At 42.1% G+C, this 27,628-nt stretch overlaps 1 protein-coding gene across 5 annotated transcripts; it reads right to left on the minus strand.

The window, feature by feature from the left end:
- Positions 1 to 805: 805 nt before the first annotated feature.
- On the minus strand, positions 806 to 27,628 carry CEP95 (centrosomal protein 95). 5 transcript variants are annotated; one of them, XM_019494265.2, is made up of 22 exons: positions 27,527 to 27,628; positions 24,766 to 24,894; positions 21,878 to 21,985; positions 19,523 to 19,633; positions 18,516 to 18,624; positions 17,896 to 18,008; positions 16,746 to 16,877; positions 16,027 to 16,241; positions 15,590 to 15,659; positions 14,775 to 14,842; positions 13,556 to 13,686; positions 13,120 to 13,252; positions 12,485 to 12,599; positions 11,476 to 11,654; positions 6,818 to 6,910; positions 5,622 to 5,772; positions 4,142 to 4,308; positions 2,801 to 2,875; positions 2,146 to 2,298; positions 1,439 to 1,585; positions 1,287 to 1,358; positions 806 to 1,214 (listed from the first exon to the last, which is right to left on the minus strand). In XM_019494265.2, exons 2-22 carry the CDS (start codon positions 24,863 to 24,865, stop codon positions 1,038 to 1,040), a joined length of 2,619 nt encoding a protein of 872 aa, XP_019349810.1. In that variant the 5' UTR covers positions 24,866 to 24,894; positions 27,527 to 27,628; the 3' UTR covers positions 806 to 1,037. The 5 variants fall into 5 exon arrangements, with proteins under 5 accessions (XP_019349810.1, XP_059588037.1, XP_006271275.1 ...); XM_059732054.1 differs by having other exon boundaries at positions 806 to 1,211; positions 27,450 to 27,533; XM_006271213.4 differs by having other exon boundaries at positions 27,450 to 27,533.

Below are 27,628 nucleotides of genomic sequence, written 5' to 3' on the forward strand. Positions count from 1 at the left end.
GCCTTGTTTAAAGTCTGCACAAATCATATGCAAACCTTTATGAGGTGGAAAGATCCACAAAAATCTAAGGAAGGCAGTAGACTATAACTGGTCGATACAAATGGAGTTGTTACAGCCCCCTGCCAATAGCAACTGCATAAAGAAATGCTAAGTTTGAGATTTAAAGCACACTTATATGCCCTCTGGAAAGTAATTAAAAGCCTGCAAGTTCCAGCAGTTTTATCCGTTGGTAAATATTGTTCTACTGGAGCTTGAAGTGTGAGTGAACAAGACTGCTTTAGGAAGACCTGCTTAGAGGAAACGTTTGGCGCGAATTAGTATAGTCTTCCTTTGTTACCAATTCTGCACAGGTATCACAAGAATGCAGTCTTATTGAACACACCTTTCTGCAACATGCAGTGCGTCATAATGCTGTGTACAGCGCAATGTGCTCCTCCCTTATTCAGTAGTACAAGAAACAACAGAGTTACACATCAGATTTACTGGAAACCCTTTTCTAACTTCCTCCCCTAGAGCAAACTTAAGCAATTGGCATTATCTCAAAGAACCACTGCTTTGCCCTTTTGTAATTACATTAAGTCTTGCAGTCAAATTATTTTGAGAAGTTTGTCAATTATAACTCATACATTTTACTCTGGCAAAAAAATGCAGCTCTGATCTACAAGAATTTTAATATCCATCATGCTGAAAGCTGGTAACAGTGGGTACAGTACAGAAATGGCTCAGACCTGCAAAACCTGAGCTAAGAACTTTGACTTAACCAGATTTACTTCTACATAGTTGAGCACAACACAGATTACCTCAATTTAAAGTAGTTAAGCAATAGTTTAAACTTTATTCAAGTGTTACAGTAAAAAAGTGCTCAAGAGTCCCAGCTACTGACACATAGATGGCATCGTGCCTCCAACATTGTAAACAAGACGAGCTGGATGCTTTACAGCACAGTGGTCACCATCCTCCAGCTATGGCAATTCCCTAACAAATTCAACAGCACCATGGCCAGAAAGCAACTGCACTGACAGGTAATTGCCTAAGTGTTACAAGAAATGGTTTTTGCTGTACTGAAAGGAAGCCATCTGAAGTCTGGATTTCAGTCGTTCTGCTTCCAGCTCTCGAAAGAAAGTATCATCATCATCTTGAGTGATCATAGTCTGCAGCTGCTGAATTTCCTTTTCCACCTTTGATCTCACCTCCCTCTTTGTTTTCTGTAGCTTCTGAAAAGAATATTGAGATTAGCTCAAGCTCAGAACAAGAAACCATTTGCAAGAAGAACTGAAAACACTTACTTTTGCTTGAGTTCTCTCTCTGGTTTTGATTTCCTGATGTTCTCGAGACACAGCTTCTGCTAGCATTGAAAACTAAGAAACAACATTGGGGTCAGAACAAATTCAGAAAAACGGATAATGTGCAGGTCATATGAGACGCAAGTGGAGCCTACCTGATCTTTGTAGTAGTTCTCCATGGACTCCAGTTCATTTTGATGTACTCTTTTTTGCTCAGCACGCTTCTCTTTAGCGTAAGCTCTCAGCTCCTCTAGCCTTTGCTTCTGAATCTCTAAGCCTTCTTCAAACAGGTTTTTAAATATCTGCCAAGGATTGAAGGTGGTTAAAGTACAGCCCACAAGCCTGAGGGTATTCTGATAGATGCTTTCTGGTAAAAAGCCTGGATATGATGTTTTAAACGTTGTATTGTTCCGATTTGCAGATCTGATTAAATGAACCCCACTTTTCATGTTCAATTTTAGAAAAAATACCCTGCTTTCCCCTCCCAGTTAATAACTACAGAAGTCTCTCCTTTTCCCTTACAAAATCCCACAGATTACCATGAAAAGGTCCCCAAGGGTTAAACGCGCTAAAAAACCCTAAAACATAAACTGCACTGACTTGATGTTTTTACTGCATGCATCTCTGTCCAAGGTCTATAAATACCATCTGGGACCCAACTATAGGAGGTGACGTGGCCTATATGTAGTTATTTTTCACCTCCCAGGACTGTGCTCCATTTACTTAACTTGGCTTTTAGCAACTGGTACCGTTTTTTTTAAATGCTGACACCATAAAGTCAAGTGGAAAAGATGCTTACTGAGTGCCAGTCTCTTATCAACACATGAATTATTCTCCTCCAGAACAAGCGCCTTTTACATACCCTTTCTTCCCGCGTCCTTGCCCGCATCATTCTGGCACGCAGTTGGACACGGTAGTCTTCATAGTACTTCTTGGCTCGAGCAATTTGCTGACGTTTCTCTCTTGTTTTGTTCTGGGTCCACTTCTGTCGATGGATGCGCTGCTTAAACTCTTGCTAAGCAGAGAGAGGGATAGGCAAAAGAGCACTGGAATTTCCTCAGCAGTGAGGATTTGAGCAGGGTTTTGTATAGAGTTTTTCTAAATAAATCAATGTTGAAGAACTACTCTCTCTTCCAAACCTGCTTTTGCATTCATGGCTAGGTACTGAAATCACCACTGTACCATTCAATGCTATATAATTTAGGATGCAGCATTTCCATGCATTATCTAGCATTGCAAGAGTTTATAACTAGACTAACTCTTATGGAGAGTTCTGTCCCTCCCATATGTCCTTGGGACTTGCTTACTGTTTGTTGCTTCATGTTAAGCAGTGACATGTAAAAAGCAAGCTCAGACTCCCATCATCACCCACTGCCTCCGTGGCCACAGACAGCAAACAGGCAGAGGTGGAGCCTTTGATAGCTGCTCCAGGGGCAGCGCTCTCTCCCTGTGGGCCAACAGTGACAGTCTTTTTGGCTAAGCTGCCAGGCAAAATGTGATGTTGTGTGACAACATACCAGTCTCTTGTTGTGATCTTGATCCTTCTTAATAATTTCAGCAAGGAGGTCACGCTTCTTCAGAGCTTCTTCTACCTGAGAGTAAAAAAAAAAAAAAAAAAAAAGGCATTTTTCTTTTTTGCAGGACAGAGGGAGAATTTCTAACACAGCCACACTAGTGGTCTCTCTGTCCAAGGTCTATAAAGTTCTTTAGCACTGTGCAACTTCCTGACCAAGGAGTTAGCCAGCTTCAATGTCAGGAAGATCTTTTAAATTAGTCACTCTGTCTTCATTTAGAGAAGCTTTACAGAGGTGAGCAAGTATCAATCTCATGTTGCAAGTGGAGAAACCAGCAAACAAGGTCATTATTACAGCCAAGAACTGCACCCATGTGTCCTGATGGTCACACACCTACATTATCTACGAAGTCCTGCCTCCTTTTATAGTGCACTCCCTCCTTCCCAGAGAGGAACTGAGTGTTGACTTACATACTCCAGGGGCTAGTACAATTATGGTCATGGAAAAACGTGTCCAACAAGGCAGAACTGCTGGAGATTCTACAGCAGAGGTGGACGAAAAAACCCAGCCTGCGGGCCATATCCAGCCTGCCAACTAATCCTATCCAGCCTGCTGGGAGCCTGAGTGGGAGGGCTGCACCCTGTGTCACTCCACTCTGCTGCAGTTGGGGCCAGGCTGGACAGCAAGGAGATGCCTCTGCCCTCTTGCCCAGCTTCCTGTTGGCACTGCTGTTGTGCGGTCCTGGCACTACAGCCGCTGGCAGCCAGGCCCCCACAGAGCACGATGCAGCATGCTGAGTAGCTGTCCTGCCCACTGCGATGAGCTGCTACGGTTCCACTAGGCGGCAAGTACATGCCCCAACCTCCCCCACACCTGGCCATCAATAGTTCACCAAAACAAATTAAGTGGCCCTCCCACCCAAATAGTTGCCCACCCCTATTCTAATCTGAAGCTGCAACATTAAAAACAAGGAGTTTCCCTGCAGTTTATCGCAACACTCATCAAGTGAGCCTGTGCAGCTTCTAAGCCCTGGAATGAGACCATCTGCCTATCCAGGGAGGGGCAGTGAGATATGATCAACTCTGGTGCCTAGAGGAGATGCAGTCAGGCCATCTTTGAAATAGGAGATTTAACTTAAATAAAGTCCAAATGGATACTAAGGTAACACTAGGATGGTGCTGCTTCACACCTTCTCCAGGTCTCCCAATACCTTATACAGCATCAAGGGAAGTGGCTGGATGTGACTGCATAATGAAGTCATCCTGAGACAAGTGTTACCTTGTGTAGAAGCACTGTCCAGGCTGACAGTCAGGTGACTGCAGGGGGAGCAGGGCAGGTACTCACTTCATTTTGGAGTTTCAATCTTGATCTCTCTGTGCCAGAAGACGACTTAAATCGTTCAATCTGTGCAAGCTGTTGCTGCCACATTTTGTTCAGGGTGTGGTGGGAAATATGCAGGTGGGGAAACTCTTCCAATAGCAGAGGCAAGAGATCATCATCCTTTACTTTCACTGCAAGGGAAAGTGAGAGATGTAGGCAGTGAGCTCCTCATGTGCCATGTTACTATGATGGTAGCACTCTTATCCGTTTAAGACAAGGCAGGCAATTATTTCGGGCGGAGGGCTGCTTACTGAGTTTTTGGCAAACCATCAAGGGCCACGTGACAGGCAGTCAGGGGCAGATAAATATTAATTTCTAATTTTTTTTTAGGGGCCCCACAGGCTGGATGAAAAGGCCTGGCGTGCCGCATCCAGCCCACATTTTGCCCACCCCTGGTTTAAGACATAAATGGTGTGTTTTCACAACACCCAAGGAAATGGCCGTACATGATTCTCTCTGGCCTTCTTCCTCTTGGAGATGCCCTTTATATCTTCCTCTTGGAGATGCCCTTCTTGTTTTCAAATTAATCAGCCGCCCCCTTCCCTTTTCAAATGGTTCAGAATTCCAGTGACTTCCCTATTACTGCTCCTCATTGTCCACAAGCAATTTAAAATTATGCCATGCAGCTATGCTGGGGGCAAAATGCCACAGCTGAATTCCATGTCAAGCAAGTTATTTTTTTTATCCTCAGCTTCACTAGGAAGAACACAGCAGGGTAGTAGGTCTAGGACTGACTACCCCTGGAGTTCCCATGGCTTTGAAGTGTGCATGTGAATGAGCTGGACTCTTCATGATGCAGAGGCTGTACGAAGCACACATTCACTACTCATACTATTGGCATAAGTACCCCTCCAACACAGTGGAAACGAGGAGAGGGTGGGTGCCATTCAGGCCAGGGATTCACTGCAGGACCATGAATGCACAAGCTAGAACCTGGCCTGTAGTCTGAGCGTTGACTGGTCTCAGCTTGGGACTGGTGGCAGCACTAGTGCCATGACACCGGTCACTTTCCATACCTACTACATACCAGGTAAGAAAAGATGACATGATGCAGATCCCAGCGTTACCTGGGCAAGCACAGCTGCAGGTGCCTTGCTACCTGGCTCTGCTCTGAGCTCCCATTAAAAAACTGAGAAACCCTTAAATGCAAGAAAAGGCTGAGGCTGAAACTTAGGAGGAGCAAGTCAGGGAGCAGCAGTAATGGGAACAACTTCAGGAGATTTTAAGAAGGTAACAGATGGGTCACGGGTTGACTTGTGCATCAGCAGTTTACGTCAACTTAAAAGTATCTTCCCTTACAAAAATCCAGACATATGGAGGTCATAAGAGGGAAAAACGCTACAGCTGACGGGTATACATTGGCCTGATGCCTTTATTCTTGAAGCTCAGCACATGCTTTCAATGGATGCCAGTTTTCCACCAAGTACAGTTTTGTGGTTCTTACTTGGAGCTGCTTTCTTTGGCTTCGCATAGCCTCCTCTTGGAATCCACTGGCTGTGTTTGGGATTCTGAGGTGTGGGTTTTCTAGAATAAACTTTCACTGGCCGAGGCATTTTTGGAGGTTCTTTAAATATGTTTTCTTTGTATTCTCGTTCCTTAGGAGCAGATGTAAAACAGATGGAGAACAGGTATGAGAGGGAGAGGAGTGTTAGTTCACATTGTTTGGAAAGCAGAATTTAACACCAGTTTGTCTTTAGGCGGATGTATTGGGCTGGATCCTCCAGCTGGGATAAAATCCACTGAAGGCAGAACAGGCATGATGTATAAGCTTTTGCTTGCACAGCCCTGATCACAGCACTGCTCCATGCCTGTTTGTCCTGTGCCCTTCACAACAGCTTATGAACTGCTCTAATCTGCACCTGCAGTGGCCAAAAGGACTGAAAACACAGCCCCAATTGGCACAGCATGCAAGCATTCCAGCCATGTTCCCTCTTGCCACGCAAGCTGCAACTGCCAAGAGAGCCCCTGCCAGATGTACAGCACTAGGGAACCACCCCGCGCCAATCTGAATCTTGTTTACACAACTTTACCCCCGCGTTGCAGTGACAGCGCAGTACAAACTGTGTACTGCGTTGGAGGATCCGAGCTGTTCAAGTAACTCGGGGTACGTGCCAATCTGTCAGTTGCTGAGAAACCTATTTTCTTGCTGAGTTTTCTCCCTGGATCTTTGCATGTCCCTTGCTACCCAGAGCTCTTGGAGAGGTCACTTAAGCAATGCATGGTGCTAGTGCTGTTCCTCTAATTCCTAGCACCACAGTAGAGCTAGCCACCTATCTACCAGACTGACTTTGTCAAGTATCTTACCAGAGGAAACAATGCCAGAATCCCGATTTGCTGTTTTGAGCCATCCCCAAGGCATCTTTCTTGGAGGAAAGCTGAGCCTTTACATGTCCTTCTTTCTTCCCCCTCCCAATGCAACCCACCCTGAGAAATGCTACTGGCCAGTGACCCCTAAACAGTGTAAGCTGACAGAAGTGTATCAGTTATGCTGAGAGTTAAAGCACTGTCTGAAATGAGGAGCGTCATTTTCCTAGAATAATGCTGAAAAGCCTTGTCCGCATAGCTGGGATAGCAGGTATGGACAGTAACCTTTAGATACTTTAATATGCCATTTAGTCTTTTTCTTAATGCTTCACTTACCTTTTCCTTAGCTTTTGCTCTTAGTTTGGAGAGTTCGAGTCTCTCTCTAGCTTCATAAATTCTTAACTCATCTTCATACGCTTTAGTCATCAGCTAGAAAAAAAAAATCAAGATGAGAGGATTTGACATGTATATATTTTTTTGTAAACAAGCTGGATGATCTCCTCAAAGGAAGTCGTACACAAAACTTGCTCATGTCAGAGGGGCTTCCTTCATTTCTAGCTTACTAGGAAGCTTATCATTTCCCAGATAAGGAACTGTCCTTGATGATCCAAACCAGAGGTGCACAACTACCAGCCTGTGGGGCTCTGACAAGGTGCATTTCACAGCTGAGGTCTGTCACACCACAGCTGAGACCTGCTCTGACTGGATGCAAGGCCTCTGCACATTTGTGAGTGGGAAAACTGGATGGTGCACATACAGTGCAAGTTAACAAGTCACTGAGCAGCAAGACATAGGACTTGCTCTTCTGCTGTATCAAATAGGAAAGGATTTGAAAGGCCTATTTGCAATAGGTCACTGGGATTGCTCTGGTCCTGATGCATGCATTTGTTGCTGCCTCTGCTCACCAAAAGCTCCTTTGCTGGTTTCTGGGCATGTGAGAAGGTAGCAGAAGACACTGGGCCCTGATCATAAATAACAAGTGGAATAAAGCCCAGCTATATCAAAAGTAATAATTTTTAAATCCAAGCTCAAAACAGCTGCACTCCTCCAGGACAGTGCGTAGCACAAAGTCAAGGATTCAGCACATGACAGCTGTAGGTCACTCGGTCAAATGATGTGGCTATGAACCAAATTCCAGAGGCAGCTAAGCAAATTTACAAATCAGACCCTCTTTAAGAAATGCTGCAAAAAATCTTGCTTTTCAAACCTTTCCCCCTTAAGAGGAATGACTCTTACAACATGGGCACTGGTTTACACAAACTGGCCTAAAAAACTGGAACCATCACCTGATGGGCCATCCACACGCACAAGTAGGACCTTACTGCAAGAAGGTAATCTAATTTAGGGACCTCAAAAAATAGTCTAGGAGCAGTTATAGTGTTCTTCATTTTGCATGCAAAGTGTTCAGGTGCTGTGATCCCAGCAATATAGACGAGTTCTGCTAAATAGAAAATTTGCAACAGATGCAAATTTTCATGTTCAAACTCGTGAAAAAATATCCTCAGAACAAAATGTCAAATAAACTATTTTTGCATTGCATACAAAGCAAGAAAGGACTGAGCTCTTTGCCATCTATACATTTGTAAGCTAGGCTCATCTTGAGGATATCAGTCCATTTGGAAAGATTACAGTTTGAGGTCTTCCTTCTTAAGGATGAGAACTCTTTAAGCTGTAGTGGCTGTCACAGAACGAGCTCGGGCCCTTAAAATTTCTGATCCCTTATACTGCCACACAGCCTCTGTCAAAGAAGAGGATTTCTGTGGCTTGTGGCCCAAGCATGCTGGGTATAAAAGAGCTGTTTTCCTCAGTTTGAGGATGGTCAGGGAGTTGGAAGGGTTTGTTAAGAGTCTCTCTGCTAAGGAGGGGGTTATTTTAAGGTGAGTACTGATCCTAACTAAAGGGAGAGATGTCAAGGAATAAGCCTGCAAAGGAAGCCTTGGAAAAATGCTGGGGAAGAACTGAGCAAAAAAAAAAAAAAAAAAAAAAAAGTCCTGTATGAAAGGTGAATTTCTGAGAAAAAGGAAAAGATGCTGAGGACAGGACAATATAGAAGAGGTTTTCTGCTTTCTGGCTGATTTGTTTTACCCCCAAAAGGTGTTTGGTTTCAGCTGGAACATCTTATCATTCACCCAATCAAGAGAGGAAACTTGAGCACCAGTCAGGACTGATGAAGGTAAGAGATACTGTCGTAGCTTTCTCTCTCTTCTAAACAGCCAAAAAATATTATAGGAAAATACACTAAGCAAACTCATCACAGAAACTAGTCAATTGATAGAGAAAGCTAATGCATCTTTTCTGACTTCCCTGTATGGTTTTCTGCTAACAGCAAAGCTCTGGTCATGTCTGGACACTTGAGCTAATTAAACTCCACAGTTCACACAGTTTGTACTAACCTATTTATACAGAAAGAACAAAGTTTTATGTAAATATCGATATTCTAACAAATAGAGGGAATATTACTGGACAGGGATGAACAGCGGGGAGAAAGTCAGGTGGTGAAAATGCTGTGGCCTAATCTAGCTAAGGAACTGCAGGTAAATAAGAGGCAACTGAAGTGTTTTATGTAGTTACAGGAGGAATATGATAACAAAAGGGAGGACTGACTCCTGGTGCAGAATGTGAAACCTGTTTATTCTAGGAATAACAAGGGAGAATACCATGCTTCAATACCTGCTATACAGGTAGTTAAGGATCTCTGCTGTTTAGGAAAGCTAGAAATAAAGACAGATTGTATGTTAACATGAAACTAATTTAAAAGGATAGTAGAGATAAGTTTTGTTTAGGACAAAACTTAATTTGGAGCAGGTGTTATAAGATCCACTGTAGAAGCCAGGGTTAGATTTCAATGTAGCTAAGAAACTTCTGGTGTTCTTAAAGAATTATGGTCCAAGCTGCATATTGCCAGCTTGGTTTTCAGTTGGGAAACTGCCCAACACATACTGCTTTTTTCTAAGCCTGGGAGCTTGCTTTTCTTTTTTCCAGCTGCATGTAGATCATGGGGTGGGGGGGGTGGAAGCGGTGTAAGTGCTTGGTTAGCCCATTGTATCTAACAGGGCTCTGAACAAAAAATTAACAAGCCTTAATGAGGTGCAAACAACTTTACAGGCTGAACACACCTCTAAATAAAGTAATGAACTGTGAACAACTGTGCCTTATTGTTTTAGGATGCCTGAACCAAGTCTTAAATCAGTGTAGTGTTAGTTGTGATACGGTAATCAATAGCCGTCTACACAATTTAACGATTGACAACACTATCTGTGGCCATGTTAAGTGAACTACCAAGAAGAGTTTCCTAGGAGTTTGTCTAGCTTTACCCCAACTACATAGCTGGTACAATAAAAGCTATCACCCTAAAAAATTCTTTCCTAGGAGACTAAATCTTCCGACCACAGAACAGGAGCTAACAGCAGGACATAACTATTCCTGGATACAGTAGACTTCTTTACCCGACACTTAGTAAGCCAATGAAAGGAGATACTCTTCAAGCCTTTTCTTTAGTAAGAAAGAATCCCACCACAGAAGAGCTGGATCAAGTTAAAAATAACCTTGCATCAAGCAATCACTAACTTTTTATTTGATCTGAATTACTGGGAAGGAGGAGGAACAAAAACAGGCTTATAGCTGAGGGGAAGTTTTAATGAACTAAGGAAACCAGTTAGTAAAATCAATGGTACCAGTAGCTCAGGGACACAAACGTAGGCAAAGTCTGGAATTTCTTTCAAGTCAAAAGGTACAAAACCAATCTGGAATTTGTATTCCGAGAAAGGGGAAAAAAATAACAGGGAACGCCTCCAGATGAATAGCCACATCAGAAATAAGGAATGGAAATACAAACGATTACTCAGCAAAAAAAGCTACATCTTGGAAATCAAAAAGCATAGGGATGAAATAAAACTGCCAGGAGTCAACGTAAGTTAGTCCCTGCAAAGGATATTAAAAGCAGTAAGAGTATTCAGCTGTGAGGAGAGAAGAAAAGAACAGAGGTAGAGATTAAGGATAATTTAGGTATGGGCTAAATAGCAATTACCTTTATTGAAAACTTAGGAAAAGTAAGAAAAGTTATGGAATATATGGCAAATGTACGATGGTTAATGGGCAATGAGGATGTGAAAATGGAAGTTACAATTGAGGTGAAAGCAAAGCTCAAAGGTCTTGATGTAATGCAGCTGGAGAAGATGGGGAAGGATAATCCCAGAACTCTGTAAGAACTGGCTGGTGAAATTGCAGGTCTGAAAGCAAACATTTCTGGTAGACCTACGGCATCTCCGGTGGTTCTGTAGAATTGGAGAAGTGCAAGCGTGGCGCACTATTTAAGAAAGGGGAGAAATGATCCAGTCTGTCCTCAATAGTATCCAAGGCTTTAACACAATTTTCAAGGAAAAATAACTAGTGTCCATGAGTTAAACACGTTATGGGTTTTCCCACAGGTAAAGCGCATGCCAGACAAATCCGGCATTTTTTAAAAATAATAATACTGATTTAAATAAAAGGAAATGCAATAGATGTCATCCATTTGACTTTAATAAAGCATTTGACATGGTACCACATGGGAAATAAGTGAAAATGGGAAACGTGTGCCTTAGCAGAAGAATTGAGGTATATAAGGAACTATTGAAAGGGGAAACAATGGGTAATACTGAAAGTGGAACCACTGAGCTAAAAGGAAGCAACTTGTAGAATTCATCAAGGTTCAGCTTTGGGTCTGAGCTTGTTTAGTATCCTTATAAATGAAGAATAGAACTTGTTCAGTGTATTATAGAATATGACTCTCTCTGTAATAGCAGAGGAGAGTGCTTGACACAAGATGCCCTGCAGGTTTTATATTCCTGATCAGTAGTGAATGGACCAGCAAGTCCTTCAGTTCCCAGTTTTTCCTGTTCTGCACATGGTTCAAAAAGCTGTTGTTGTTTGACAGAATGGAACAGTGTGGTGCTGAGGATGTGTGGAGTTTCTCAGGGCTCATGACCAAGTGACTACAACACAAGAATAGTTACCTTTGCTTTCCTTCTCCTGTAATCCTGTTCCTTTTGAAATTGCCTGCGCATCTGCCCCATCTGGCCTCTTGCATCTCTCTGAAGTGCATCTTCAAACGCTGAGGGATGTAGATACCTGGATGGAGGTGGGGATGGAGAAAGGGACCGTGGCCTGGTATTTTTTTTTGGACATGGAGTGCCTGTAAAACAGATGACTGCTGTGATAGCAAGTACCAAAAATACTAAATCCAAAACAAAATCCAGAAAATGCATCACATGCTCTCAACAAACAAAAAGGAATAACATTTAGGACAGAAAACAATTTAAATTTAAAAAAAACCCAAAAAGACACTTAATTTTTCAAGTTCTCTGCCCCAAGCTGTTGGTCCCTCCTGGAGGACATGACAGCTGTGTGTCAAGCCAAGTGTGCCAGAAAATACTACATGACAGAAGGAAGAGGCAGTGAAAACATTTTTCAAAATTATGGCCTACCTAGGCAAGTTTGCAATGTAAAAAATACAGCATTTATACAACAGTTTGATCTTGCATTCGTGGACTGGACTAACATATGCCAATGTTAAGGCAGTCATCTGAGTATGCCAGGGTAACAACATTATCATCAGCACTCACCTGACAAGAGCTATCTTATTATATAGCTTAATACACATACTGTTTATAAGAAATAACAAACATGGCCATGTTTGTTCCAGTCAATAGGCCCATGTTTCCGTGCGCCTAATGCTTCCTTCAGCGTGGTCAGTGCATTAAGAACGCTCTGAACTCATTTTGTGTTGTCTTTCTAACTAGCAAAGCTTCATCATAGGAGGTAAATACTTAAATAGCTAAATCTTAATACTACTCCAGTTATTAGGATTTTATTTCCTTATGCCTACTGCCCACTTACATTTTTTAAATGTAACCGCAGATATATAACCTCCATAGTAAATTATTTATAGAGTTGGTTTGTTATGAACTTAAATATAGAGGGGGAAAAAAAGCACTCATTGAATAGTATGCTTGGGATTTTTACCTGGGTGAAGTATCCTCCTCCGGTAATCCATGACACTGTCACTGTGCTGAGACAATCTGTCTTCATCTGTCAGCTCCTCCTCCCTACTGCGCTCACCCAAAGCTCTCTTTAACATCTGTTCATTAGATATTCTCGTTAGCTTCAACTGTTCATCCTCAAAGTCTAGAACTACCTGACAAGACCTAGGGCTACCAATTATGGGCTTCCTTTTTTTTTTAGAAATGCTCATTTGCATTTCACTGGTAACATTCAATTGAAATCTTGTAGAAATATCAAGCTAAGCAAAAGATGTGTTAATATAAATTTAACAGTTACACAAGACCTGAGCATCAACAGGTGCTATATCCAAATATTAGTAATCCAAGTATCTTCTGAACAAGACAGAACTTTATCATGACTGTTAGCACAAAAATATCACCCCAGTCTTTTGCCTTGGATGAAGTAATGTTAAGACGTTCTGCAATATTGTCCATCATTTTACATTAGAAATAAGGGAGATACTAAGCCTCTAACTTAAATTTATCTATTAATCTTAGCAAGACTAATCAAATATCCTAGATTTTCATGTTCCCTAAATTGTTGTTACAAGGCTGGTTCAGTTCTGAGAAACATATCAAGAATTAATTCCTACTTACTAAATCTAGTTCATTTAACCTGCGCGAGAGCTTCTCTGACACTTCCTCCAGCTCCTGCTCGGATAACTTCCCCTTTGCCCTTCTGCGGAAGAGAGGCTCTTCCCCAAGCGAATCGGGGGTGGAACTCTCATATCTGCCAGAACAGAAACACGTGCACATAGCTTTTGTTCCTAAGGCCGACACTACATAATACAGAGTAACTTAAACCTGCAATGCATAAGGAGTAATATAAATGCAAGCTTTGTGGAAAAAAAAAGACTTAAACCCTTTGTTAAAGGAAGTAAAAAAACTCCGGGTCTTCATTAAAAGCTAACACCACCACCAACCAGCTCTGGCTGTATTCTGACCAGCAGTTCTGGAATTAATTACCCTTATAAAAAGAAGAATGAACATTATAAGCCTCAACAACTTATTCAAAACCAGAAAACCAACTTGCCTCTCAACATCAGACAGACTCTTTGTTTCAGGTTTTGGGGTTAATGCTTTTGATGTCGTCTGTTGGGTGCATGATGAAATGTCATGGTGTAAGTGAGAAGTGGACGTAGATGTTGCATATACACCAAGATCCTGGAAAATGGAAAGTGAAGCTCTGAGAATTTTAACTGAAAGCCTCAAATATGCCTTAAGTTCCATTTAAATAACGCTTTAGAAATAGAGAGGAACATCCAATAGAATCTGTCTGGATGTAAAGCTTGAATCCCAAGATCAAGGAAATGAGTAGGATTATTCTTCCAGATTCTTCAATAGGGAAAGGACACCAAGTGTTGAGTGAAATCAAACATGAATTAAATCTGACAAAACTTCAAGTTCCATGTGACCTGGTCAAATGTTATGGTGGCATAAGTGAGAGAGACTACAACACTCAGAGGTGTGAAATTCCACGTTCAGCTCTGCAAGGTGTTAACTGAAATGTCCAGCAACAATCATGTAGATGTCAACAAAGTTGTCTAATGTAATTAGCCATTAATTTTAGTATGAGAAAAAAATTATTCCCTCTTATGACCTGCTGTCAGTTTTAACTGCTGTACTTCAGCCTGTCCCTTTGTACATTAACATTTCCTCCAGCTCTGCCACAGCAAATGTGAAAGAGTTGTAGGAAGCGCCTGAAGGGGACAAACAGCAAGTCCTGTGAGTACCCCTTGTGGTGGCTGAGGGTAAAAGATTCTAACTGATGTGTAACCAAGCTGATTATAGTAAAACTTGCAGTGAAGCATGGTGGATTAAGTTACAAGGGAAGTCCACTTAATTTTGAAAGTCCTAGTCATGCTTTCAGCCCGGAACTTTTCTTTCCATATTCCCAGTTTTGGCCAAATTGTTTCATGTTTCTTACCAGCCCAAAATGATTTCAGACATATCTGGCAATACTCATCAGAGCCCTGTGAAGTGATTTAGAGCAAATTTCTCCTGCTGAGCTGGCTTGTCTCCTGCAGGCTCTTTGGGTGCAATGGAATCTTCCGACCTTCTGTAGGTCCTGAGTTGATTCCATTTATCATCTGCCAGCTTTCAGAGGAAGGCAGCTCAGCATCAGGTCACATCCACAAAGCTTTTGAAATGAGAAGGGCTGGAAACAAGTTGAGATGCTTCATTTTCCCAAGTGGAAATGCCAAAAATCCATGACCCTGTACACAGATTTAAACTAGTCCTGCCACAATTACCTTTGCTGCACCCTCATCACCATTTAGCTCATCATCTTCTGAGACCATCTTATCTCCAGCTGGAAAATCTACAATAGAAATGTATTAGATTACAACATTCTGTATACAGTGCTCAAATGTGCTTGGTGATTTGTAAAAACAAATGCACAAGGCACGGGCCCCAGCATAAACTATACAATGTTGCATCCAGTGTAAAATGTTGACTAGACAATTCAGCAAGTCTTTACTATGGCATGCTACCATTTTGATGCTGTTTTTGGTAAATTATAATTCCTTGATTTGGATTTTAGGAAATACCGAAGGTTGGTGCTATGGAAACAGCAAGGATAACAAGCATCTCTAGGACAACAAAAAAAAACTAACTTCTGCTACTTATTTTCTGGAAACGTGTGCAAATAGGAAGTTCTAAATTTCTCTTTTCCTCCTGGCATGTAACACCATTTGTCTTTCACCACATTCACAACTAATCTGTGTTTAGCACCGATTCAACTACAGCCTTTGTCAGCAGTGAGTATTTATGTAGCATATACAAATCTTAAATGGATTGTGGACCAAAGGCAGGTGAGCATCAAAGTTTTTCATCCCGGTAGTATGCATCTGCTTCAAAATGTTACCTGTTTTCCTTTTTTGGGAGGGACATTTATGTAGTCATGTATTTGTATCTTGTTATAAGAAATGTAACTTCAGGAAATGTTTTAAATCGGCCAAAATGAGGTATTTAAGGTTTGCCAAGTTTCTTTTCTGCAATGTCAATAAGCACCAATATATGACATCGCATTTAGTGTAGTTTAATACAAAGCAAGACTTATTCTTACCACAGGTGATCCCTGACACAGAAGTGTTCCCAGAACTAGTTTCAGATTCCTGTCTACATGATTCTGCAGACTGGAGAGAGAAGGAAAAAACAAACAAAAAAACAAAACTAATAAAGCAATTCTTTCTGCTTGAGAAACTAAGGCTATTATTCTACACGTTAGAAATCAATTCAAATTATGGTGGCTTATAAACATTAAAGCTAAATAGCTATTCCTGATGGATGTCATGCCTGGGTACACCTTTTTCAGAACAGGAATGTCTTAAGCTAGTTTAAACCACTTCTGAAATAAGTCTGTCCAGACGGAAAGTTCTCATCACGTCAAACCCAGTGATATTCAGTTAATTAACTCCAATAATTGCAAATGCAGTAAAGAAAGGCTTAGAACACAAACAGAAGGCATTAACTAATAAAATCAAGTAAGAGGTTGTCACTTACAGCAGGAGTTTTAATTGTTTGACTACTGGCCAGAGCTGCTGACTGTCTTCCTGGGCTCTGGTATTCCCTTCCTATGGGATAATGGGGCCTGGGCTCAGATGGCTGATATGGTGGTTGCAAAGGAATGGCTGGGCGAATGGGCTCCCCAAGCTTTTTAGCACTGGAACTCAAACTCTCTTTGTGAAATTCAGTGGAATGAACAGATTCTGCTGATCCTTGAAGACAAATATGAAGAGATGCACTAGTAAACCTCTAACCAAAATGCCAACTGGACATTTTTTTCAGTCTACTTTGGATGTGTGCAATATTCCTCCCTTATTCTGGATGTTACATATATGAAGTTACTATTAGCTTTAATCTTTTCCAGATCCTGTAGAATTTGGATTGTGGGTAAAAGGAACTACTTAAAAAAAAAAAAAAAAAAAAAAAAAAAAAGGTCCGATTTGAAACACTGGCATCTGGCTTGGTACTGCCACAGTAAGATCTCCAAAACCTCAGAAATCAGCAAGTAACTCTGCGAAAACCAACAACTCTCCCTCCCATGGCACATTAAGGAAAACCCATGAAGATCTAAATAAAAGATAATATATATGTCTTTGCTAGATACTGTGTTTCCATTCTCAATCTTATGGCTATGAGAATGAACACTGCCTTCCAAGAACTAGGAAGGCTTAAGGAATTTCTAAGTAAGCCGACCAATAAATTAGACTCTCACCAACCTTTCCTCTCTCTTACAAGTGCTATTCTGCTAGTTGAGGGTTGACTCGGTAATGCCACATGAGCACTCTCAGGTTCTTTGGCCTCCTTGGAGACCCCTGTCTCCGCAGGCAATAGTTCAGGGAGCTGGAACCCTGGAACGGGCATTTTTGAAAGCGGATTTAGGTGGCTTAAAAATTAGACATCTTTAGCATCAGCTACATTTAGACAGTTTTCACACTGAACTGACTAGGAGTTAATCCATATTGTTACAGGGACAGTATTATGTTACAAGAAGCAATTACAAAAGGTACGGGAATTTTAGGAAAACCTTTAAACATATTTGTCCACCTATGTGCTCAGCTACCAGCACCAAGGACAAGATTAATGTGTCTAGCTTCTATTCAGGCATTTGCTTTGCCAAAAAAGTTTCCCAATGCTGGTACTACTCCTTGGCAAGGACCACACTGAAGTGCCTTCCATTACTAGTTCCCCGAGTCATCTAAGCCTCTTTAGATGAGAAGTCTCAGCAATTCTGAAACTGTTAAGTGTTGGCCTAAAGAATGATTCATCACTACTTTATTATATCAGTCTTGGATATTGCTGCTTCTCTTGTGATAACAAAGACACAAACATTGTCCCAGGCCATGCTGAACTGAGTCTAGTACAGCATTTATTTTAAGCCCAATAAAACAACATTAGAACCTGAAGGAATAGATTAGTCATCAAGTCTGGAAACCCTGAACTCCATAGGAACACAGCAGGACCGCTATCTTAGTAAGTGAATATTGGTATCATACCATCTTATGTGAAATAAGAAGAAAAAAAGAAACCCATTTTCTAAGCACCTCTGCTTACAAATCCACTGGTGTTAGGTAAAGACAGCAAGTGAAATCCTCTCTTGTATCTAAATTTCTGCTGTCTCATGGTGGTGCTATGTACTTTATGCCAATAGACTCCCCCTCTGTCCCAGAGCTTGTTCCAGTTCAGTGAAGTAAAGCTTCTTTTGCCCTTAAACGTTTTACCTTCACAAATACAATATTTTTTGCTGTACATGTGTGCTCACCACAATTCCTTGGTATAATTAAATATTAAGTACTTCTGCTAATGCAGATGGTTAGAATTCTGTCCCCACAGAATAGCCCTAAAGATGTATTTAGTTTTTGAACTCACCTTCTTCCCTTAACGAAAGTGAACATGCAGTGTCCCCAAGCTTAATTAATTCACTGGTAGATTCTGATCCTTCAACTTCCCAAGATGGAATAGAAATCTCTGATTGGGATGATCTAAGCAGAACACAGAGTAAGTTTGCCTGCACAAATCTTTGCTTTGTTAGGCCACAAGATGGAGCTACAAAAGAATATCAACCCTTTTAATCTCCAGTTAGTTGGCACTTTAGTTTTTAGAACTGTGATTAGTTCCCACAAGTTTAACTAAACTTATTTTCAATGACTTCTAAATGCAACTAAAATGAAGTGATTTAAAAGTAAGAAAGCATGTACTGAATCAACACACTTTAAACTTAACTAGATGCTATAAAGACTCAGTACTGCAAGATTCAAAGATAGAAAGATTCACTTGGGCAAGCTGTCTCTGGGTTTGCAGTGCAAATACAAAGATTGGATCTAGTTTTATGTATGTTCCTACCCAGCTAATGGAAGAGGCAAATCATTCCATTTGACACTTGGGCTGAGTGTATTTGGTACTTGCATAAAACAAATGTTTCGATGTTTCAAGTATGAAAGAACTTTGTTATACTAACAGAACTTTAAAGCAAAATCATCCACTCTTACCCCACAACTGATGGGAGTTTTTGTATTGGCATGGATTCCTCAGCATCATCTTCCAGTTGCTCTTGAGGTGTACTTTGAATGTCATTGTTAATTAGCATGTCAGGCTCATCTATTTATAATCAAAATACATTAGTTAGTTTCCAGGAAAACTACATACATCTGTTAGAAGAATGCAAGTCATCTAGTGCACCTGTTCTAGAGATCCAAAAATAATAAATCTAATGTCACAAATTGCAACTTCCTTCATAAAGCTTGCACTGAACAGTTTTTAAATATTAGGTCAGAAGTTCCTTTGACTGTAACTTCCTCCATGATGCTTAATCTAAAGAGGCTTCTCTCGGCAGGGGGGGTGGGAATGTAATAGCCCTTTCCCATAGCACAGTACAAATTGCCAGGAAGATTTTTCCATGAAAGGATACTGCATTAAAGGAAGTAGGCACTGTCACAATTTTTTAAAGATATTCAATTTCGGGTTTTTTTTAATTCTGATGTGTTGCTAAACTAAGAAATGTCACTTTTTTCTGTTCCATGTTGGAATTAAATGAACCAGTGTGCAAGTTCAGTTTGGACAACTGAAATGCATTGTTTCAGTCTCTAGCCCTACTTCAAGAGCCCTTCCTTGCGCTGTTTGGATTACAAAATGCTGCTTGGATAGTTTGCATCCCAACAGAAGCCTGCTGTATGGGAGGTGCTTCTGTTGACTTCAGTGTTGTCTAACAAGGTTTTACAAAACTTTCATTTGAGCATGTTATTAAATGGCTAAAGATTCCTTCACAATTATAAAGCTGAATGCGGTGGTGAAGCAGGGGGTGAAGGGAGAAGAATAACATGGAATTTACTTGAAGGTGTGCCCTTTTTCTAGGCACACAGAATTGTGCACGTATGAGGTCAGAATGTCACTCTCAGCTTTCCTACCTTAATGATAACACTAGAGGAATGCAGACAAAATAAGAAACAGCACACAGTCTTTAGAACTGAGATGTTTTGTTAGTTATCTCTCCACTCACCACCGCTCTGAGAAGAAGCTTCACTGACTTCTGTAAGATATTCCAGCAGGCCATCAAATATTTCTAACAGATTTCTGATAGATTCTCTCTCCCCCTTCACAATGTTCTCCCCTTAACAGAAGTTGTTTGTTATAAATTAGTCACTACAGTTTCAGAAGAGAAAAACATGCAGAAGTCAGTCAAAACCAAGAACTTTCTGGGAAGGCTGCTCAGATTCTTGTTCAGATGTCAATTGGCTCAGGAGCAACGTGGCTGGGATTACATGTTTTGGTCACTGCTGCAAGGATGATTCTGTAGCATATTTTAAGGTCAGTGGCAAACATCCTGAAACTCAACTTTCCATTACAAAAACTTAAAGCTTAGCCTAGTTAACATTGTATTTGTTCTCATGGAGCAGACTACCAAGCCTCCTTGTAAACAGACTGCATTAATTTTCCAGTGAAAGTCAGAAGGGGCATGTCCAGATGAGCGTGGACATGAGGTATTTGGTGCTGCAGACTGCGTGTGCAACCATTCCCCGTGCTGCTACTTTACAGCAGGAGGAGGGGAGGGGCAGGGCGGGGCTTGACCCTGGGAGATCCCGAGGTCCAAAAACCCACACAAAAAAAAAGAAGAAGAGGCAGTGCACATGGCAGCAGCGCATCGCCCAAAACTAGAGCCTGGCCAGCTGGAGCCATGCTCCAACTACCAGCCAGACTTCCTGTTGGGGCTGCAGCTCCCAGAGGACCCCAGGTAAGGCTGCTGGGGCCAGCCCAGTTGCTGGCCCCAGGCTCCCCTACCGTACCTGGGCTAACTTGCCACTAGATTCCCAGGATACAAGTAGCAGCGGCACAAGATGTGCTGCTGCTACTTGTCCCCGGGGAAACAAACATTCCCGCTCATCTGGACACGCCCAAGCTGTTCATCAAGTTGCTACTGAGGTAAAATGGAAAATCTATTATTGCAGCATGTTGAGATATTTAGTTTTATCATGGATGCTTGAGCAGGTAGCATCGTGGTCAATCCAGAATTACCGTCTTCAGTTTTCAGGCATGTTTGATAACTCTGTTCTCCTGTCTGCTACTGCCTGGACCAGTCATTGAACTGGGAAGCCAGGCTGTAGGAGTTAAAAAAACAAAACGAAACAAAAACAAACAAAACCCCCCTGCAATACTCATGCCAACCTGTGACCAAGAGATGGTCCTTGAGAGAGAGTGCAAAGCACCATTCATTAGATATACGCTTATACGTAATCTTATTCCTGGCTGATGCAGAATTAATACTTGCGGTGCAGGCTTCAGTTTTGAATGGCAAACGATACTGAAGTCCCCTTAAAAGCAAATTAATCTCAGTAAAACAAAAAAGTCTTGGTAGACACCAGTGTACCTTCTGAAGTAGTTCATCATTATTCCAGAATCCAGAGCACTTATGATGTTAGTACTGTTACTAGTAAGTGACCTGTTTTTATGTCATGTCTCCAAAATACATATTTAATAATAAACTGGTCCCGGGTGGGAACAAAAATGAAAGAACTCCAACAGGGAATTTTACATTTTGATTGTTTCAATATATAGCCTTTGTAATGCATGTAATACTGGTGTGTGTGTGTTGGGGGGGGGGGAATAAATCAGAATTTAACATTAAATAGCAAAGCAAAAAATAATCATTTGACACTTTGATTAGTCAACGTGTACATTTAAAGAGAATTGTGATCATGTGTTTTATTTCTCCCTTTAATGTTTTATAGTTTGAAGAGTCAAACTGAATTTATGTACCAGTAAACTAGCAGCTCATCTTGTTCTGTTTGTTTTTTAATTCTATTAGTGCAAGTTCATCCTGGTTGCCAAGTATGGCAACTGTACCCTCCAAGGACATGCACCAGGCTGCTTCTACAGTTTCCAAGGTGAGCGGGGTAAAGCTCTCAACAGTCTGATATTGCCAACCATAATATTGCTCCAGCTGGGTGGGAGAGTGACATGATGCAGACAACAACATTAAAATTGCTGTTTTTCTTTTGGAATAGTTGGGAATCTCAACCAAAACAGCAGTTTCAAGCTTTGTTTTAACACCAGTAACCTAATAGTCTCAGCACCATTTATTACTATGCTGAATATTTTTCCATTCTCCAATCCACAACACCCAAAATTAACTAACTGCTTTGCTGTCATCCATAAATTCTTGACTTGCTCCCTACACCAATGATCTATTGTGTTTGTTTTTTTTTATATAGCAAACCCCCCTTTTTTAGCACACTTAAACATGCATGCAAACAGGGAAACAGATTCTGCAAGATCAGGTCCTTACAATATTTTAAAGGTAAGCCTTCTGTAGAAATATATTTTACAAACAAGCATCTTTTGATAACTGAGTACTCACCGGTGATATGTGACAAGCTAACTTGCAAATAGTCCAGTGCTAGAGAATCTATCACTGCTTGTACATTATGTGCATCATCCTCTTGGGTTCTGGGAGCAGTTATGTAGTCTATGAAAAAAATGAAATGACAATAGACTATTACAGATTGCTTATTGGAGGCTGTGCTGTATACATACCTCAACTAGCCTATCCATTTCATGATTTACAATCAAGCTTACCCACAGTCGTTACCATAAGAGATCAGTGGTTCTTGACCTTTTTAGACTCAAAGCACCCATTGGAAAATGCCAGCCCTTAGCTTTCACCCATTTTTTGAGAATTGGGGGAAAAAGAAAGAAAAAAAAAAAAAAAGGCCAAATTTTCTGCTCCAAAGAATGCAGAAAAACCATAACAGGCAGAATGTTTTTAATGCAATGGAGTCCTATTTGAAATCTCTGGGTTTATTCTTGTGAATCATGTGCACATGTAATAGCTGCTAACACTTGTGTTGCTTCCTTGGAAGGATCTCAGTTATTCATGGTGCCACAACACCCTGGTTGAGAGACGCTATTAGATAATAAGTGAAAGCATGGAACGATCCAGACAGACTTCAGGTCTACAGCCACAGTTTATAATGCAGAGGCATCTGCCATTCATTATTAATTGAACTCAAAATAATGGTGTTTCTCTTTTAGCTCTGAGTAATAAAAAATTTAAATGGAGAGGCCTGACCTTTATTTCTTTTTGTTTTAAGGCCTTCGACATTGTATTTGTAACCAGCATTACAGGAACCAGTTTAAAACAAAAAGGTAAATCAGACTGGAATATGCTTGTGTTCACCAGGATTTTGTTTCCAACTCAACTGATTGCCAGCTAACACCTTTCTAAAAGGTACTTTGGACAATCCCCTGACATTACTTGTTTACCCTAGAAAAAACAAGTTTACATAAGCACAAAACAATAAGCACTGGCCTAACTTTGCCACTTGTTAAATCCAGGAGTTTGATTTGAACAGGCAACAGGCTAAGGCTAAGCGCTTTTGCGAATCCCACTCTGAATGTAATATCAATGCCAATCCCAGTTCTATTTAAGTGTTTAACACACTGAGACTAAACGGACCAGTTGTCACCTCTTACAGCAGAGGTGGGCAAGATGCGGCCTGCCAGGCCATTCTACCCGGCCCGCGGAGCCCATAAAAAATTTAGAAAATTAATATTTATCTGCCCCTGGCTGCCTGTCATGCAGCCCTCGATGGCTTGCCAAAACTCAGTACCTGGCCTTCCACCCGAAATAATTGCCCACGCCTGTCTTACAAGAATTATTTAACCCAGCGGGGGCCAACCTTTCTGGCAGGCTTCTCACTCAATTCCTCTTCCTCTCCCCAGTCTGCTGCTCTACTTTCTGCTCTGTACTCCAAACTCCCTGCCCAATTTCCAACACTTCCTGCCCTATGCTCCCTGCTTGCTGTCTTCTGGTTCCTGCCCTACCTGCTGCTGGGCTGCCTGTCTGCTCCCTGATCTGTCATACACCATGCACAGAGGTTGTCCATGCCACTTGTGTCATCCATGGCATTGGTTGGCCACCCCTAGTTTAAGCTATACATAGGCTCCAGGAGTAGTCTGTGCAGGAAAGTGTACTAGTGTAGCTATACTAGGAAATCTTCCTAATGTAGGTGTAACTTATAGCAACAGATTGGAGCTTTGCCAGCAGAATATAACCTACAATTGTTCAGCAAGCAAAAGACCACAACACCATCATTAGGGCTTTATCTGGCAAAAATATTGCAAGAACAACAATGCATCCTTCATTGGCATTGCTACACCAGCAAAGCTTTCCTAATTTACATCTTATGTACACCTAACTGCTTTATTGGGTCACAATCAATATTTTTCTTCGTATCCATGAAAACTAAAGAAGTACCCTTAAACACATGCACACAATTTATGCCAAAACCAATGGGGTTACAAAAGTAGCACTGATATGGCAAGCTACCAAGTACTAACGAACTGGCTGTTTAGGAAAAGTGGATGTAGGTTTTAAACAACATAGGAAGCAGAACAAGGACAGCAGCTCGCTCTATTGTAATCATTTTTCACCTGTTTTGGTTTTTGCTGGCAATAGTTTTTTCTTAGTGTTAGACATGATGGTCCAGAAATTTGAGCGAGAAGGACAGATTTCTTAGAGTGATATCTTTTCTGGACCAACTGCATAGTTGGGATAGTTAGACAAGCTTTCAAATATAAAACACAAGAACCCAATGAAGAATGTTTTGTGGTTGTTGGAGTAAGAGACATCACCCTATGAAATCCTTGTTTCTTGCAAGTTCTTTCTTAAAACTTAAAGGAAAAACAGTTTGACATCATCTCCCAAATCCTGTAATATAATCAGCATCAGAAGGTTTACATCCCAGCTAAATCAATAGGAGAATAGAACTGAACATATGTTCCATATTTTAGGCATATGTTGCTTTTGTAATCAAAGGCACCTCCAGGGCAGCTGGCCTGTACCTAGCAACCTCACTTGTAAATCCTGTTACTGAAGTGGCCCTCTCTGGGAGGTATTAAATGTGTCAGCTAACTAACATGTCTGAAAGTCCAGGGTTGACAAGCCCCGTTAATTTTTAATGCATATTAAGCAAGTAAAGCTTCCAACCAATGTTAACATGGTCTGAGAGCAGTAGGCCTAATTTACATCGGACTTTTCAAACTTAACATTAGGTTACACAAAGTCATCTCCACCATCTGTAAACCTTCTACTGGTCTTCACTTCCTTGTTTCCACTTTTTGACAATTTCTTGCTAGAACTCGAGAAAATCTGCATTTGTTTTCCCTATACTGGTACTACAGTTGTAGAGACTTGAAAATAGTCCAGCTAGGACATTAGTGATGTAATAGGACCCGTGTTCCTACCTGGTACTTTTTCTCCTAAAATTGATTCATAAAGATGAACAAATACATTGGCATCACATTCTAAAAGCTTCTTTATGTGTAGATTTATGTGACACTTCATTAGAAGATCATTGGCGATGTCAACCCATTCTATTAAAAACAATTAAACATGTTAATGACAGTTAACTATAGGAAAGAACAAAGCCTGGCTGCATGCAGAGATGCAGGGAGACTTCAAGCTGAAGGCTCAAACAACAATTTAGCTAGCATCTGTTTGCTAAAGAAACAAAACCTAATCCATTTTCCGATTGCATAACCAGGGGCTCTAAGGTCTTAAGAGACTTAGGAAGACTCAGCAAATTGCTCATGCAGAAATTTCACCGCGTTCCCTTAAATTTAGTTACCGATGTGCGATTAAGGAAATGAACAGCTTTTAGGGTCTATTCTGCAGTCCTTACTTTCTCTCACTGATGCACAATGGAAACATGGAGGGTTTAGGGATCAAAACCTGGCCTTCAAGAAGCCATGATTAAACAACAGGCAGGGATAGACTTTCACTTGTAGGATATAGTTGAGATTTTTCTGCCATAGAATCCGATTTTCTAAACAAAATTGATAGTCAACTTGAAATCGGATAATGTTTTTGGATCCGAGTTGGCCAGTTTTAGTATCTAGTAGGAGCTGAGAGCAGGAGTATGGCATTTTTATTAAATGATGATGTCTGAAGGGCTTTAAAAAAGGTCTGGCACCCATAATAACATTGCCCCAAGATTTTTATTCCATTATTTAACTACTCAATTGTTAATTCTTCAGGAGTTTGGAGCAATAAGCAGGGAAGTAAGAAACGTGAACACTTACTCATATAAGCTAAATACAAGGACTTCTATTATAGATGATAAGTATATGGGACTGTTCCTGCAAACCTTCCGTATGCAAAACTCCCATAGAGTATAATGAAAATGTACAAAGGGTATGGAGAATAGAAGCCAATTTCTTGCTACCCTTTCAAAAGCCATATATTGAAAGACATCTACAATTCACTCAGCAATTTTCTCCAATAACCTGTCCTAATTCATAGCCTAACAAATATAAAACTTAAAGGATGTGAGTTCATCTTAATCTCCACATCAGGGGACTCTTATGAAATGAGATTTTTCCCCCCCATTGTTTAAGAACAGACATTTTTACAGAACTGTTAAAAATGATTTTCCATCTTCTTGTTTCCATTTAATCAAATAGTTCAATAGGAGAATCCTGTATAGATCATAAGTGATCTAACGGCTCTTTCCCTCTCAGCCATGGCAGTGTTACTGTGTATAAATTGTACAGTTTGATTTCTGGCCAGTTTCCAAAGAGGAGGAGACGAACAAGTCCCAAACAATGGACGCTGCTGTGAAATACAAATGCCGCCTTCCAGTGGCGCCAAGTGAGACGAGAAAGGGGAGGGGGATGGATGGGCATGGGAGGGGGAATGAACAAAGCTAGCTTTAGCTTAAAGCAGGGGTGGGCAATTATTTTGGGCAGAGGGCCACTTGCTGAGTTTTGGCAAACCGAGGGCTGCATGACAGGCAGCCCAGGGCATATAAACATTACATTTTTTAAGTTTTTTAGGGGCCCCACAGGCCAGATTAAATGCTGCATCCAGCCCCCGGGCCACACTTTGCCCACCCCTGGCTTAAAGGCAACACCTAGAGCTGCAGAACACGCCTGAGGAAGGGCAAGATTGTGTTTGGCATGTGGCGGGTTACAAAACTCGCTGCCCTTCAACACATAAGTGCCACAGCGGGTCAGACCAACGGTCCGCCTAGCCCCGTGTCCCATCTCCGACAGCCCTCCGTGCCTCTGCAGGGCAGCGAATACTGGCCGGCGGCGTGCTCTGCTCCGTGTCCCCTTCCGATGCCCCGGTTATTAACCTACGACCTCACTCCCGTTCCCATTTTCTTTTTTGCTGTCCCAAGCCATTAACTGACGTGTCCCCCTCGTCCAGGAAGCCTTAGTGTCCACGATGCCCAACAGGCCACAAGGTTTTCTTTAGCACACTCTCTCTCTGGCAGCCCTCGACGCCGAGGGGCGATGCACTCTGCTCGGTCGCCCTTCGTTCTTCACTTCCGACCTCAGCCCTGTTCCCGTTTTCTTTTTTGTTGTCCCACAAAGGTCCTCAGCGGCCTCCCCTTTAAGGGGGCTTGCAGCATTCGTGCCGAGCACACGTGCCAAAAGAGCCCACAAGTTTGTTGGTTTTTTTGGCACATCCGAGAGGCCCGTCTCTGACCGTTCGTCTTCCCGCCGCTCACGTCTCCGGGCAGTTTGGCATCTGCAGGCTCCCTCGACTTGTTGTGGGGGGGCCGGGGGTGCATCAGACCCCGGATCTGTTGTTACTCACCTACCATCCTGGGTTTTTGTTAATTTCTCCCCTGTTTTTACCTGCCCCGCTCCCCATGGGAAGGGTCTAGGCCCTAGAAACGACGCAGCCCGACCCCGACGGCAGGGAGGTGGATGCTAGGCCGGGAGAGCCTGCAGCGGGGCATCCCTGGAGGGTTCAGCACCCCCGTGAGAGACGGGTCGGCACGGTGTGGCCTCGGGCGACCCCCCCCGGGGCCCTGGTGGCCCCGTCTCCGGTTCCCCGTACCGGATCCGCCCCCAGAAGCCCGGGAGCGGGGCCGCCGCTGAGGGGGCGGACGGGTGCCCCTCCCCCCGCGCCCCCGCACCTCTCTCCTCAGCGCTGCCCATGGTGCCGCGGCCCCGCCCGCCAATCGCCGCTCCCCGCCTCGGGATATTTAAATACCGCGTCGCGGACCCCTTGCCCGCCCCGCATTGGTTGTCCCCTGCCGGAAGGGGCGGGACTTCCTCCCGGGCGTTCTGTCGCCGGGTTCTCACGGGAACGTTC

Source organism: Alligator mississippiensis, chromosome 8 (assembly GCF_030867095.1).
Source record: "Alligator mississippiensis isolate rAllMis1 chromosome 8, rAllMis1, whole genome shotgun sequence".
Lineage (NCBI taxonomy): Eukaryota > Metazoa > Chordata > Crocodylia > Alligatoridae > Alligator > Alligator mississippiensis.

Coding starts and splice junctions, on each gene's coding strand:
- CEP95 (XM_006271213.4), bottom strand. CDS start 27,471: ATGGGCAGCGCTGAGGAGAGAG. Junction 11,655..12,484: donor GAGGAGGATACTTCACCCAG/GTAAAAATCCCA, acceptor TCTGTTTTACAG/GCACTCCATGTCCAAAAAAA. Junction 4,309..5,621: donor GCCAAAGAAAGCAGCTCCAA/GTAAGAACCACA, acceptor TTTCCCTTGCAG/TGAAAGTAAAGGATGATGAT.